This window comes from Moschus berezovskii, chromosome 3 (genome assembly GCF_049115385.1).
Source record: "Moschus berezovskii isolate FMDL1 chromosome 3, NW_MosBer_1.0, whole genome shotgun sequence".
NCBI classification, from domain to species: domain Eukaryota; kingdom Metazoa; phylum Chordata; class Mammalia; order Artiodactyla; family Moschidae; genus Moschus; species Moschus berezovskii.
In genome coordinates, this window is record NC_142462.1 from 13,127,338 (window position 1) to 13,140,930 (window position 13,593).

The following is a 13,593-nucleotide window of genomic DNA, read 5'->3' on the forward strand; positions in this document are numbered from 1 at the left end:
GTGCAGCCATTATGGAAAACAGTATGAAAATTCCTTAAAAAGCTAAAAATAGAGCTACCCATATGATCCAGCAATCCCACTCCTGGGCACATATGCAGTGAAAATCTAATTTGAAGAGATACATGCACCCCTGTGTTCACAGCAGCACTATTTACAATAGCCAAGACATGGAAACAACCTAAATGTCTATCAGCAGATGAACAGATAAAGAAGATGTGGTGCATACACACAGTGGACCTTCACTCAGTCATAAAAAGGAAGGAAATAACGCCATCTGCAGCAACACGGAGGCTACCAGAGGTTATCACACTAGATGAAGTAAGTCAGAAAGCGAAAGACAGATGTCACATGGTATTACTCATATGTGGAATCCAAACCATGACACAGGTCAGCTTATCCGTGAAACAGAAACAGACTCACAGACATAGAGGACAGATCTGCAGTTGCCAAGGGCAGGGGGGAAGGGGAGGGGTGGAGAGGGAGTTCGAGATCAGCAGATGCAAGCTATTACAATATAAAGAATGAATCAACAACCAGGCCCCACTGTATGGTACAGGGAGCTGCATTCAGTACCCTGTGATCAACCGTAATGAAAAGAACCTGAAAAAGACTGTACATACGCATATGAGTGAGTCACTGTACTGCTCTACAGTAGTAGTTAACGCAGTATTGTAATTCAACTATACTTCAATTAAAAATAAGCTAAAAAATAAAAGTAATAAAGCAAAAAGTGACTCTGGAGGGCATGGATTGTTACATCAGTTTACTGTCCTTTGCATGCAGACATGAGAAAAACATGAAAGGCTCATTTAATGATCCTTTGGTTCCGGTCCTGACCAACTACCACTATTTACAGATTTCCACCAGTCCTAAAGGGGCTTATTATCTCACTTTTCATAAAACTATGTCCCTGGATCAAATAATATATGACTTCAAAGGGTTCCGTTTTAACAAGATGGAAAGAGGAGACTTACAGCTTTTAACTCAGGTTCTGACAGTTCAAGGAATAATTAATGGTGAGGACTCAGATCTGACTGCAAGAAATTCACACACTGGTACCTATTCCCACGTGAGCAAAGCTATTCGCAACTCTTAACACTAAGTTGGTAAATAACCCACGCATGTTGAGTGTAGCTACACAAATTCACAGAAGCACAATTTATAAGTGTCTGATTCACAGTATGTGGAGCTTGATCAAGTAGAGACATAAATTACTGGAACTATGAGTTTTTTCCAAAAGCCAAAACTACTGGGAGGACACACCACAACTAGGGAGCCCGTGCACCACCGTGAAAAGTCCACACGACACAACCAAGATCCCACGTGCCGCAGCTAGGGCCCAACGCAGCCAAATAAATAAACGTTAAAAAAAATTATGATTTTTTCACCCGCCTGCTTCCCCCATCCCTCAAAAGAGAACCTCCGCAGTGGGACAGACAGATGCTCCACAGCTTGAATAGAGCCCCAAATGCCTTTTCTGTGGACACCTGCTTATAAACTGTGACTTGCTCAAAAGTAAAATGCTCACAATAACAGCACTGTTTGTCTACATACCAGCTATATTGGTCTTTGGCACTGGTCTGAAAACCTAGTCCCCTTTCTCGTCTTATGTCATGATTTCATAGGAATATGTTACCTCTTGAACTTACAAAGGAATATCTGAAAATCACCCATTTATGATGTTGATCTTTTTAAGCAGAGCATAACAAAATAAAAAACAAAGGGGGAAAAATGACCTCAGCAACAGCAAGGAAATGTCTTTCATTATCTGTTAACAATTGAGCTTGACTCATTTTTTTTGCGGAGAAGGTAATGGCACCCCACTCCAGTACTCTTGTCTAGAAAATCCCATGGGTGGAGGAGCCTGGTAGGCTGCAGTCCATGGGGTCGAAGAGTCGGACACGACTGAGCAACTTAACTTTCACTTTTCACTTTCATGCATTGAAGAAGGAAATGGCAACCCATGCCAGTGTTCTCGCCTGGAGAATCCCAGGGATGGGGGAGCCTGGTGGGCTGCCATCTATGGGGTCGCACAGAGTAGGACATGACTGAAGCAACTTAGCAGCAGCAGCATTTTTTTTGCAAACAACTTACTGCCTGCAGATTTCTCTCCAAGTGAACGAAGCTGTTTATAACAAGAGGGAACAAAGCAGCTCACTGATCTCAGTCTCAGGATCTCAACACCCTGGGTTGGTTTGCTCTACAGGTCTAGAAGCCCCCTCCTCCTCCTCTTCTGTCTGTGATCCATCCCTAGGGCAAGGACTGTCTACCTTGAATCCCATTTAGTTTATGACTGAGATCCATGGTATATCTGAGCTCTGATGGGGACAAGGAAGCTCTGTTCTGCCTCCACTAACTTCAACGCTCTCTCGAGTGAAAGTCAATGAATCGTTCTGCTAGTTTGCTATTTAAAGTCTAGACACACTAATACAGATTAGTGTCAATAACAGATCTAAAAAAATCACCAGAATAAATTGTTTCTTTCATTGGATCCAAAATGTATGTTTACAGAGCTCACTGCTTCTGTACAAACTTGAGAAAAAGAACACAAGCCGTTGCTGGAGAATCAATCACGTCCCTGTGTGTCCGGGCACAGGAAGGGAGCTTAGCCTCCGGTTTGCTGGACACTGACCAGCAGCCCGTCCTCTGGACTGGGCCTTTCTGGGGCTGCTTTCTCAGCCTGTGAGTGGATCCAACACCAGGACTAGTGAGGAACAGGCCCACACAGACAGTGGGGCGTCAAGAGAGAACGGTGTGGCCAGAGCCAAAAGGGAAAGTGTAGAAAGACGGGGCAGAGGAGGCTGCAGACTCTGAAGTCCATCCCCACAGGCAGCCCAGGGGAGGTTGAGAAAGATGGAAGATGAGTTACTGTGGACAAGACCCCAGCAGGCCTCACGGGGAGGAGCCTGGCCTGACAAGAGTTGGCGGGTGCGGGGGGTAGTGGTCAGCACTGTGGGGTTCCGTTGGATCCTGATGCCTACTGGAATGACAGCCCCAGGGTGGCCTTCCGACAGTCTGATGGAAGGGGTTCCCTGAGAAAGGCACCTCCTCACCAGGATAAATGTTCCTGGGCCAGAGTCCAGTCTTGGGGAAGCCTTCTTCTCCAGAACTCTGAGAGCAGCAAATCTAAATCTGTCCTGGGGCTCTAAGGGGACAGGGTGGAATCACCCGGAAAATCCCAACCCTCTGTGGCCTGAGACTATGGTCTGCGCTGTGGCCAATCCCATGCTGGAGCTTCCGAGCCCAAAGACAGGAATGCCTGAGCCCTGTTCCCACAATGCCCAGACAGGACACGCTTCACACAAACAGCCACTCTTCCAACCATCGATCGGTCATTCATCTGCAAACAGGGATGCAGCCATGAACGCACTGCTCAGTCTGCCCTTGGCCCATGAAGCAAGAGCACAAACAACTCATCTTCTGCCCGTGGCTGCCAGCCTGGCCTGCTGCGTGTCAAGGCACAGATGTTTCTGCTAAGCAGAGTCCCTGTCTCTCTCTGGAGGTAAGACAGTGGACACCAGCACATCTGCAGTGAAGCCCAGGTGGAAAAGGAATGGTCTCGGTGTGAGTCGACCCTCTCTCCCTCCCCTCGTCCCTGGGAGGCCGTGCAGAGGGTCACGGACCTGGGCCTTGGAGACAATGGCCAGCAGCCGGGGCATGACTGTCATCAGCATGGTACAGAGGCCAAAGATGAAGTTCAAGGAGATGTAGGAGATGAAAGCGACGTCCGAGCTGGAGAAGATCCTCGAGATGAGATACATCCAGGGAAGAGAGGCATACCTGAAAAGCAAAGTGAAAAGTCGTGCTCCTCACCCTGCCACTCTTCTTTTTCTGGAGACCGAATCACAGATGAGACGCTGCTGACTGGTTAGTCTGCCTCCCTCAATGATCCGAAGCACACCTGATTTAATAAAGCTGGCAGTATTTTCTAAAGACGAAGCACATTTTCCATTATACGGTGGGCAGAGCCTGGGTCAGGTCAAACCCGGGCCTGGGCGTGCAGCTTCATGAGCCAAAGAAAGGCCCACTTCCCCCACCCCGTGGGGCAAGCTTGGCCTTGCTCCTCGCTCACAGCTTCTCAGCAAAGAGACATGACACCTGTTTGTTAGAGTGAGAATTAAAGCTATCACAAGTGGAAAACTCTATATAAAAAGAGGATCTCAGATGAAAATTGAAAGCTTCCTCTCTGGGGTGCCCTCACGGGCTCCATACCTTATGCCTCCAGTGTGTGCTCTGAACTCCCCACTCCTGCAGCCCCACAGGTGGGAGCCATGGCCCCATTTCACCAGGGCACTGACAAGGCTAAGATACCTGACTGAGGACCCAAGCTGGAAAGGAGGAGGAGCTGGAAGTGGGAGTCATTTCTGTGTGACCCTGAAGCTGGGCAGTGAACAGCAAATCCTAGAAGTGGCCCCCACAGGTTTCAGATGGCCTCACACTCCAAGAAAACACCCACAAGCTTCCTCAAAGGAAGCTTCCTTCTGCAGAGCACAGAGCCAGGATTCATTCACGGTTGACTCCCCTCGGCTTCCTCCTGTGACCTCCCCGCCCCACCTACCCCACCAAGCAAAGGAAGCTGGTACCTCAACGTGGACACCAGCAGAGAAAGTCACTGACTTTTTTAAAAAATGTTTATTAATATTTTTAACTTTTTATTTTATATTGGAGTAGAACTGGTTAATAATGTCATGATAGTTTCAGGTGGAACAAAGGGACTCAGTCACACATATACATGGATCCATTCTCCCCCAGACTCCCCTCCCATCCAGGCTGCCATATAACACTGAGCAGAGCTCCCTGTGCTATACAGTAGGTCCTTGCTGGTGACCTATTTTAAATATATCAGTGTGTACGTGCATGCCCAGTTGTTTCAGTCACGTCCAACTACGACCCCATGGACTGTAGCCCACCAGGCTCCTCTGTCCGTGGAATTCTTCAGGCAAGAATACTGAAGTGGGCTGTAAGAATACTGGATCCTCCTCCAGGGGATCTTCCTGACCCAGGGACTGAACCCGAATCTCTAGAGTCTTCTGCTTTGGTAGGCAGGTTCTTTACCACTAGCACCACCCAGAAAGCCCAGCAGTGTGTACACGCCAATCCCAAACTCCCTACCTATCCCTTCCCTCTATCCTTCCCCCTTGGCAACCATGAGCTTGTTCTCTAAGCCTGTGAGTTTGTTTCTGCTTTGTGAGTTCATTTGTATCATTTCTTTTTAGATTCTGCATATAAGGAATGTCATATAATATTTCCCCTCTGTCTGACTTACTCCATTCAGAACAATCTCTATGTCCATCCATGTTGCTGCAATTTTAGCATTATTTCATTCTTTTTATTGACTGAGTAATATTCCATTGTAAAGTGGTACAGCCACTATGGAGAACAGTATGAAGGTTCCTTTAAAAACTAAAAATAGAGCTACCATTTAACTCTGAAATCCCACTCCCTGGCTCAGTAGGCTCTTGAAATAGCTTTAGATTTGAGTGTAATTCCTTATCCACATGAAACCGATGGTATTTGCCCCTGAATCAAAAATACATCCTTGTATTTCAGAAAATATTAATATTATATATGTTTAACATTAAACATAAAATCATACAGTATGTTAGAAATTTCTGTCAACAGTCTGCCTCATAATTCAGGCATGAAGAAAATGATTTTTGAGCACACAATTGGGAGGTGAATGATTTAATGCAACTGCTCTTAATTAGCTGTTGCATCAAATAGTTCAATGATTAATGATCACTGAACTAAATTCACACTACTATGTAAAAAATAGATAACTAATAAGGACCTACCGTATAGCACAAAGAACTCAACTCAATGCTCTGTAATGATCTATATGTGAAAAGAATACTAAAAAGAGTGGAAATATGTTGTTCAGTTGCTAAGTCATGTCTGACTCTTCAACCCCATGGACTGCAGCATGCCAGGCTTCCCTGTCCTGCACTATCTCCCAGAAGTTGTTCAAACTCATGTCCACCGAGTCAGTGATGCCATCCAACCATCTCATTCTCTGTCACCCCCTTCTACTCCTGTCTTCAATCTTTCCCAGCATCAGGGTCTTTTCCAATGAGTTGTCTCTTCACATCAGGTGGCCAAAATGTTGGAGCTTCATATGCATAACTTATTCACTGTGTTGTACATCTAAAGCTAACACAACATTATAAATCAACTATACTCCAATAAAAATTAATTTTAAAATAAACTAATTACCAAAGAGGTCATGACTCCATGGTCTCTACCCAAAATACAGAGAGCAGCCCTGCCTCACGTTCAGCCCCACATGGCCACTCTCTATCCTTCTCTGTCCCCTGGGACGTAATCAAGTCCTACCCCGCCGCTATGCGGCAGTCTGGATGAGCACACAAGACAGCAGCAGTCAGGGCAGATTTTAACTGAACCACAAGGAGCAGCGGCAGTCTGCGAGCCAGTTGTGGGAGGCAGCTGTAGTTGCTGTGAAATTCCTTCCAAGAATGAGCCAACACTCCCTCCCCAACAACTTAAAACTACTGATTCAGGGACTTCCTGGCCATCCAGTGGTTAGACCTCTGTGATTCCACTCAGGGTGCACGGGTTCCATCCCAGGTCAGGGAATTAAGAGCCTGCATGCCACTCAGCAGGCTTCCCCAGTGGCTCAGTAGTAAAGAATCTGCCTAACGCTGCAGGAGGTACAGGAGACGTGGGTTCAATCCCTGGGTCAGAAAGATCCCCTGGAGGAGGGCACGGCAACCCAGTCCAGTACTCTTCCCTGGAGAACCCCATGGACAGAGGAGTCTGGCGGGCTACAGTCCGTGGGGTCGCAAAGAGTCAGACACCACTGAGCGCACACACAAAGGGCATAATCTGTTTTTAATGAAACCTAGGGTAGCTTCTAACAACCTCCATTTTTTATTAAACTATAATGTCATTTTAATATTTTAACCCTGGAGGTCGGAGGCCTGCTAACCATTATCCTGACATTTACGGGGTTTTCCTCCCTTTGAAAGGGGCCCCTCCCCTGACACTGCAGAATTCTCTAAGACATGGAACAGGATTCTGTGCTCTCATCCTTTTTAGAGTTAAATGGGCACTAAATAGTGGTTAAGGTTTCATGTTTTTATATAAGTTAGATTCTCTTTTTTCTCTGAGATTTTTAGGTTTACTTTCTTTTTCCTTTTTGATGATTATTCTCCCTTTCCAGCTTAAATATCGATTTTTCCTCCACAGAGAGAAAGAAAAGAAAAAGGAAAATTGTAACTGGGCATGTTTTCCTATTATATCTTATGAGACTCTGATCACTTACACAATCCCTAGTTTTTCCAGATTCCAAACGAACAGCCCCTTTTAATGCCTGACTGTGTTCTTGGGTCTCAGCTTATTCTGGGATCAGCCTTTTTGAGATGGTTCTGGGGCTCCTCGAGTGGACAGGAGGGGTGAGCCAACGTGTTTGTCCACTGGGACACTCAGGGGACGTGGTAGCATTTGGAGCCCCAGGGATCCCTCCTCTTACAGGGGAGTCACTGTGTCAGGGTCATGCACATTCCTGGGCTCCAGTGGAGGATTCCTGTCTAAAGACTGAACCAGCCCTGGGGTGTCACCGGAGAGCCTGCTGGGTCCCCACTTTGTGCTTCTCCCCTAGAACCTTCCTGAGGCACCTTTCCAGGTCCTCTGGGTCCCCCTCACCTAGGACTCTCCACTTGACACGTCACCCTCTGGGCCCACGGATGTGCCTCGACCCAAGAGACCTGCGAGTCTCCTGAAATCCTCTGAAAAGGGGCTGCTGCCACGAACATGGAGAGAATTCTTAGCTTAGTCTCTCTCTTTGTCCCTTATCTATTCATCTATCCATCTATCCATCCATATATTTGTTTTTCCAGTAAGGATACAACTGTTCCCTAATTAGATGCTTTGAAAAGTCTGAATTACTGATACAACTGTCATCTCTGTAAAAACCATTTTATAAACTTCGGCTTAGATAAAAGCAGAATGCTCTGTTTATATATATATATATATATACACACACACACACACATATATATATATATAATAGCGTATGTGTATGTGTGTGCCCAGTCGGGTCTGACTCTTTACGACTCCAGGCTCCTCTGTCCATGGAATTTTCCAGGGAAGAATACTGAAGTAGATTGCCATTTCCTATTCCAGGGGATCTTCCTGATCCAGGGATTGAACCCATGTCTCCTGCATCGGCAGTGGGTTCTTTACCAGCAAGTCATAAGTTAATATTTTCCCTACTATTATCAAGCATCTCTCACATACCTAGCCTAGATCTAGAGTCAAGTGATGATCTTATGCATTCTTCCTACCTAGGAGGTACACTCTGGGGACTGCTAGCAAGGATCCTGATCAGTGTGTACAAAGGAGAAATTTGTAAAATGACTTTTCTGCTTTTGCTACTTTGATCCTGTGAGAAAAAAGAAATAAATAAAGTGACAGAAGTTAGACAAAACATTTCCAAACTACTGGGACCAGGAGAGGGAGAGATACGGCAGTCCTCAAGCTTCATGAGTTCCAAAAGGAAGTTCCAGAGCTGAGTGGGTGGTGTGTCTGAGCACCAGAGGAGCATCAGAGACAGAATAACGGACTCTGAGACAGACGGGGCCAAGCCGTCCCCATCACTGCCTCCCCGCCTCACCGTGAGCGGGCACCAGGCGTCCTGCACAGGCTGCTCAGCTCCGTGCCCCTGGAAGCAGCAGCATAATTGGTTGGAAAGAGAGAAAACCATGAAGCCAGCAGCAGGTTCAAAGCTGCCCCGGGGGGGTTCTCCTTCAGAAAACAAGCCGTAATTCTGCAGCCACGCGTCTCATCACATACCCGAAAAGTACCAGCAGCAGGGTTGTGGCCGCCAGGTTCTCCCGGAAAGTGAAGGCAGTTAACTGGAAGGCCACAATCACAGCAACACACAGGCAGACGGAGACCAAGTAGAAGAGCTGGGAAATAAAGAGAAGAGGGTTATCACCATCTCCTGACCCCTGCCTGCAGACACAGGAGACATAAGAGATGCGGCTTTGATCCCTGGGTCGGGAAGACCCCCTGGAGGAGGGCACTACAACCCACTTCAGTATTCTGGGGCTTCCCTGGTGGCTTAGACAGGGAAGAATCTGCCTATAATGCAGGAGACCTGGGTTAGACCTCTGGGTTGGGAAGATCTCCTGGATGAGGGCATGGCAACCCACTCCAGTATTCGTGCCTGGAAGATCCTCATGGACAGCGGAGCCTAGAGGGCTACAGTCCATGGGGTCGCTCGCAAAGAGTCAGGCACGACTGAGCAACCGAGCACACACGCCTGACCACAAGCTCTCGGTTCGGCCCCCACTCAGCCTGTGTCCTGTCTGGCCCAGCACATGGTTGCAGCGGTGGACTCAGGCCTGCGGAGTCACAGTTTGGGACTGAAACATGTCCCCTTCAAGATTCATGTAAAATGAGGTCGTGAGGATGGACTCTGACTCCACCGGGCAGGGGTTCTTACAGAGAGAAGAAATAAGGACACAGGCTCCCAGAGTGAGAACGTAGGGACGAGACAGCTGTCCTCCAGCCCCAGAGGAAGCCTCGGGGGTGTCACCAGCCCTGCCCACGCCAGGATCTGGGACTCCAGCCTCCAGAGGGGCCACGAAATAAACATCCAACGTCTACACCGCCCACACCCACTTCCCACGGGAAAGGGCAGGACACATAGCTTCTTCCCACACTAAGAACCAAGGATAGAAACCCCTCCTGCAGGGAGTGGCCCCTGAGTACCGACAACCCGTGGGCCAACCCCGGGCAGCAGTGCCCCTCCCAAAGTGCAGACCGCAGCTCTGATCTCAAGTCACCCTCCATCCAGTGGCCCTCTCTCATGCCTCTGATAAACCGAGTCTCAAGACGTTTGCATCTTGTGCATTTGTATTTATTTACTTGCTTTCTGCTTCTGCCCATAAGAACACAAGTTCCTTACAGGCAGAGACCCTCTCTGCTCTGTTCATGGTTTGTCCACAACACCTCAGACATACCTTTAAGAAAGTGAAAGTAAAGAAAGTGAAGTCGCTCAGTCGTGTCCGACTCTTCGCGACCCCTTGGACTGTAGCCTACCAGGCTCCTCCATCCACACGATTTTCCAGGCAAGAGTACTGGAGTGGGGTGCCACTGCCTTCTCCAGGGGATCTTCCCAACCAGGGATCGAACCCACGTCTCCCGCATTGCGGGCAGATGCTTTACCATCTGAGCCACACCTTGGCCCAGTGCAAAACCTCAAAAGCCTCCATTAAACCAGTGACTGACTAGGTGGGGAATGACCGGATGGAGGTGGGAAGCGAGAAGAAAGGAGTGCTCCCTGACTTAAGCCCCCAGAGTAAAGAGCAGCCAGGGTTAGTGGGAGGGAGAGGAGGACAGTCGACTCATGACTTCAGGAAGGCGGAGGCTCTGGGTCTCTCCTTCCTGCTCTTATGCTCTCTGGGCACGTCCCGCCCCTTCTCCTCCTCGGAAGCAGGGGTCACTCTGCATCATTAAATAGCAGGCACGGAGATCGGCAGCCAGGGAGGTCCCTGAACCAGGACTAGGCAACTGGCACTGCCCCGCCCGCTCTGCATCCTCTGGACACACGACCTCAGAGCAGTCACTCATGGTTCTGTGCTTCAGTGTCATGGCCCCACAGGGTCAGCCTTCAGGACATGGCCTGGCCCCAAGCGGGTATCCAAGGAGGGTGTTGTTTAAGCAGCAGGGATGGATGAGATCACCCGCTCCTCACGCATGTTAGAATACGAGCCTCTCAGCACTCACCACGGTGTTTAGAAACACACACCTGCGGATGACTTTGCTATGCTCACCTGCCCTGCGAGTGTTCTAATTAACGGTCGTTTGGTGGCTCAGATGGTAAAGCATCTGCCTACAATGTGGGAGACCCAGGTTCGATCCCTGGGTTGGGAAGATCCCCTGGAGAAGGCAATGGCAACCCACTCCAGTACTCTTGCCTTGATAATCCCACGGACGGAGAAGCGCTGTAGGCTACAGTCCATGGGGTCGCAAAGAGTCGGACACGACTGAGCGACTTCGCTTTCTTTCACTTTCACTTTCTTTCTGTTAACACCAGCTTTCAGTATTCTTTAGCGTGTCCTGCCCCTGAGCCAGCCTGTTCTGAATTGTCTTCTCTCCCTCTGGCTTCTTTCATCCTGTTCACACACTGTCCCGCAGGAAGGCATCCCTGGCGACCTATATTGGGGTGAACCTCCTTCTCTTTGGGGCTCTCACAACACCTTAATTTCCATTTCCTGTGCTGATTGCTATGCTAGGTTTTAACTGTCTTCCTGCTAGTTCATCTCTTATGCACTTCTGTGCACTCCACCTGGGTGGGAATTTCATCTTTTGTCCCCACAGCTGCACGGATCCCAGCTTAAGTCCATCTTCCCCTCCTCGGAAGCAACATGACTGGAGAGTGCAGATGGGAGGCTTAACGTGAATGCACTCCCAGAACTGGCCAGCAAGGGGCAGCCACACACACGCGCGCGCGCGCGCGCGCGCACACACCTCCCGGGGGTGCAGGGACGCAGAGGACGCAGAGTCCTACCATGTCAAACAGGAAGTGTGTGAGCCAGTAGGTCCTGTAGCCCAGGCCACTCGCGTGCTGCAGCCTCTTGGCCCCGGTCACCCTGTCCCGCACCACGGAGCTGCCGACGGACGCAGAGAGGATGGAGAAGCCAAGCACGATGCACAGCGCGACACCGCACTGGCGGATGCTCTCCAGGCTGTGGGCAGGAGCAGAACGGGCATCAGAGGCTGACAGGGACCCAGGGCTTCTCCTGCTGCTACAGTCAGGGAACTGTTAGTCATCAGTTGAATGGTTACAGGGATGGGGAGGACTGACTTTTTGCAACCCTGTGGACTGTAGCCTGCCAGGCTCCTCTGTCCGTGGGATTCTCCAGGCAAGAATACTGGAGTGGGTTGACATTCCCCTCTCCAGCGTATCTTCCCAACCCAGGGATAGAACCCTTATCTCCAGCACTGTGGGCAGATTCTTTACCACCTGAGCCACCAGGGAAGCCCAAAGGGAGGACAGGGGTGGGGAAAAATTATTATGGGATGATAAGAAATCATAGGTGTGAAACTTCCGAAAACTGTAAAGCGTGACAGAATTTAAAGAATCTTTCACTTACTTTCTTTAAAAAGTGAAAAAAAAAAAAAGATCTTGAATCCTTCCTCTACTGACTTATAAGGTCTCACAATCTCAAGAAAACTAGCTGTTGTCAGATGTGTTCTAAGTATTTTTGTTTCTCTCTTCACTTTTTAAGGTTTATTTTTTGACAGATTTACTTTCCACTTTTGAATATATATTTATATAATATATTCTTTAACTTTATAGGCTTTGCATTGGGCTTAGAAAACTTTTAGTTCATGAAAATTACAAAACTATTCAGACATTTTCTTTCATTATCTTAAAGTTTTACTTTTAAGAGTTTGTTTCACATGGATTTTATTTTACTGTAAGAAAGTGAGGAAAAATGCAGATCCATTCACTTTTCAAATAGCCAGTGAGCTCTGCCAACACTGTGAATATATATATATATATATATATATTTATCTCCTCAAAGGAAAAAAAAAAAACAGAACTTAGGACCAGCCGGCATACTGGCTAAAGGTGTAGATTCTCTTACTAAATCCCCTTGAATACCTTTCAAGGCCTGGGTTACAGCTCCCAGCATCCACAGGACATAGAGGAGAGTGAAGGTTCCCCGCAGGTGCCCGTTTGCCCACCCAGAGCCTTGACATGACACTGAGTCTGTGCTCGGGTAAAACGGATGGCCCCTGCTGCCTGGTCTGCGTGCTAGGCTGTGCCTTTTGCCCACTTGGGGCCACTTCGCTGGACAGCAGCTCTCATGGGGGCAGGGAGGTGATTAGCCCCACCTCGGAATCTAATCTCTCAAAGCACCAAAGCTCTGTATGGATGGCGGTGCTCGGCGATGACACACGCTGTGCTTTCTGGGCCATTTTTAACCGGAGCATGGCTAACACCTCTGGTCCATCACTGCCTCCTCCCCAGGGATGGTCAGAGCCCAGTTGCCTCCAGTGATACACAGAGGAAATGGCTCAGCTCAAACCGTCCATCACATCTTACTGTATGACCGAAGTTGACAGGCCCACACCTAGAATCCTGGGCAGGCGTCAGGTAAAGAAAGGACCCCAAGAGTCCACGTGTAAGCGTGAGGACCACCTGCGATGTTCAGGGCGTGAGGGGAGGTCGCCCATCAGGCTCTTCGATGTCCTGCCACCCCATCTGGTAGGCCACAGGAAGTACATAAATGATACTCTTGCTTATCATCAATTTTTAACTAAAAGTTTACTCACTGTATGGCAGAGAAGGGAGATAGGGAGGAGGAGAGTCTTAGGTCTGTACATAAAGGGGCTCACTAGCACCATCTCCATGTGGACAGTGAGCACAGACTTGCAGCAGCTGTCAAGAGGCGTCGCTATGGTGACCTCAGCGAACACTGTGCTTAAAATCTTCACTTGAGAAAGATGTTGGGTCCCAGGGGCTTTGGTGAATCATCCCCTTGGAACAACTTCTACCTGGAACTAAGCTGTACAACAGGCGCGTGCACTTTAGACTCAGCTGATGCACTTCCTCCT

The 13,593-nt window shown here is 48.5% G+C and overlaps 1 protein-coding gene across 1 annotated transcript in view; it reads right to left on the reverse strand.

Annotated features, from left to right (window-relative positions):
• ABCA13 (ATP binding cassette subfamily A member 13) overlaps nucleotides 1-13,593 on the reverse strand; it is a 338,145-nt gene that overhangs the window by 119,978 nt on the left and 204,574 nt on the right. The window contains exons 36-38 of the mRNA XM_088834807.1: nucleotides 11,537-11,714; nucleotides 8,812-8,927; nucleotides 3,624-3,780 (exon numbers count right to left, since the gene is read on the reverse strand). Of these exons, the coding sequence (XP_088690933.1) occupies nucleotides 3,624-3,780; nucleotides 8,812-8,927; nucleotides 11,537-11,714 (451 nt within the window). The remainder of the gene's footprint in view (nucleotides 1-3,623; nucleotides 3,781-8,811; nucleotides 8,928-11,536; nucleotides 11,715-13,593) is intronic.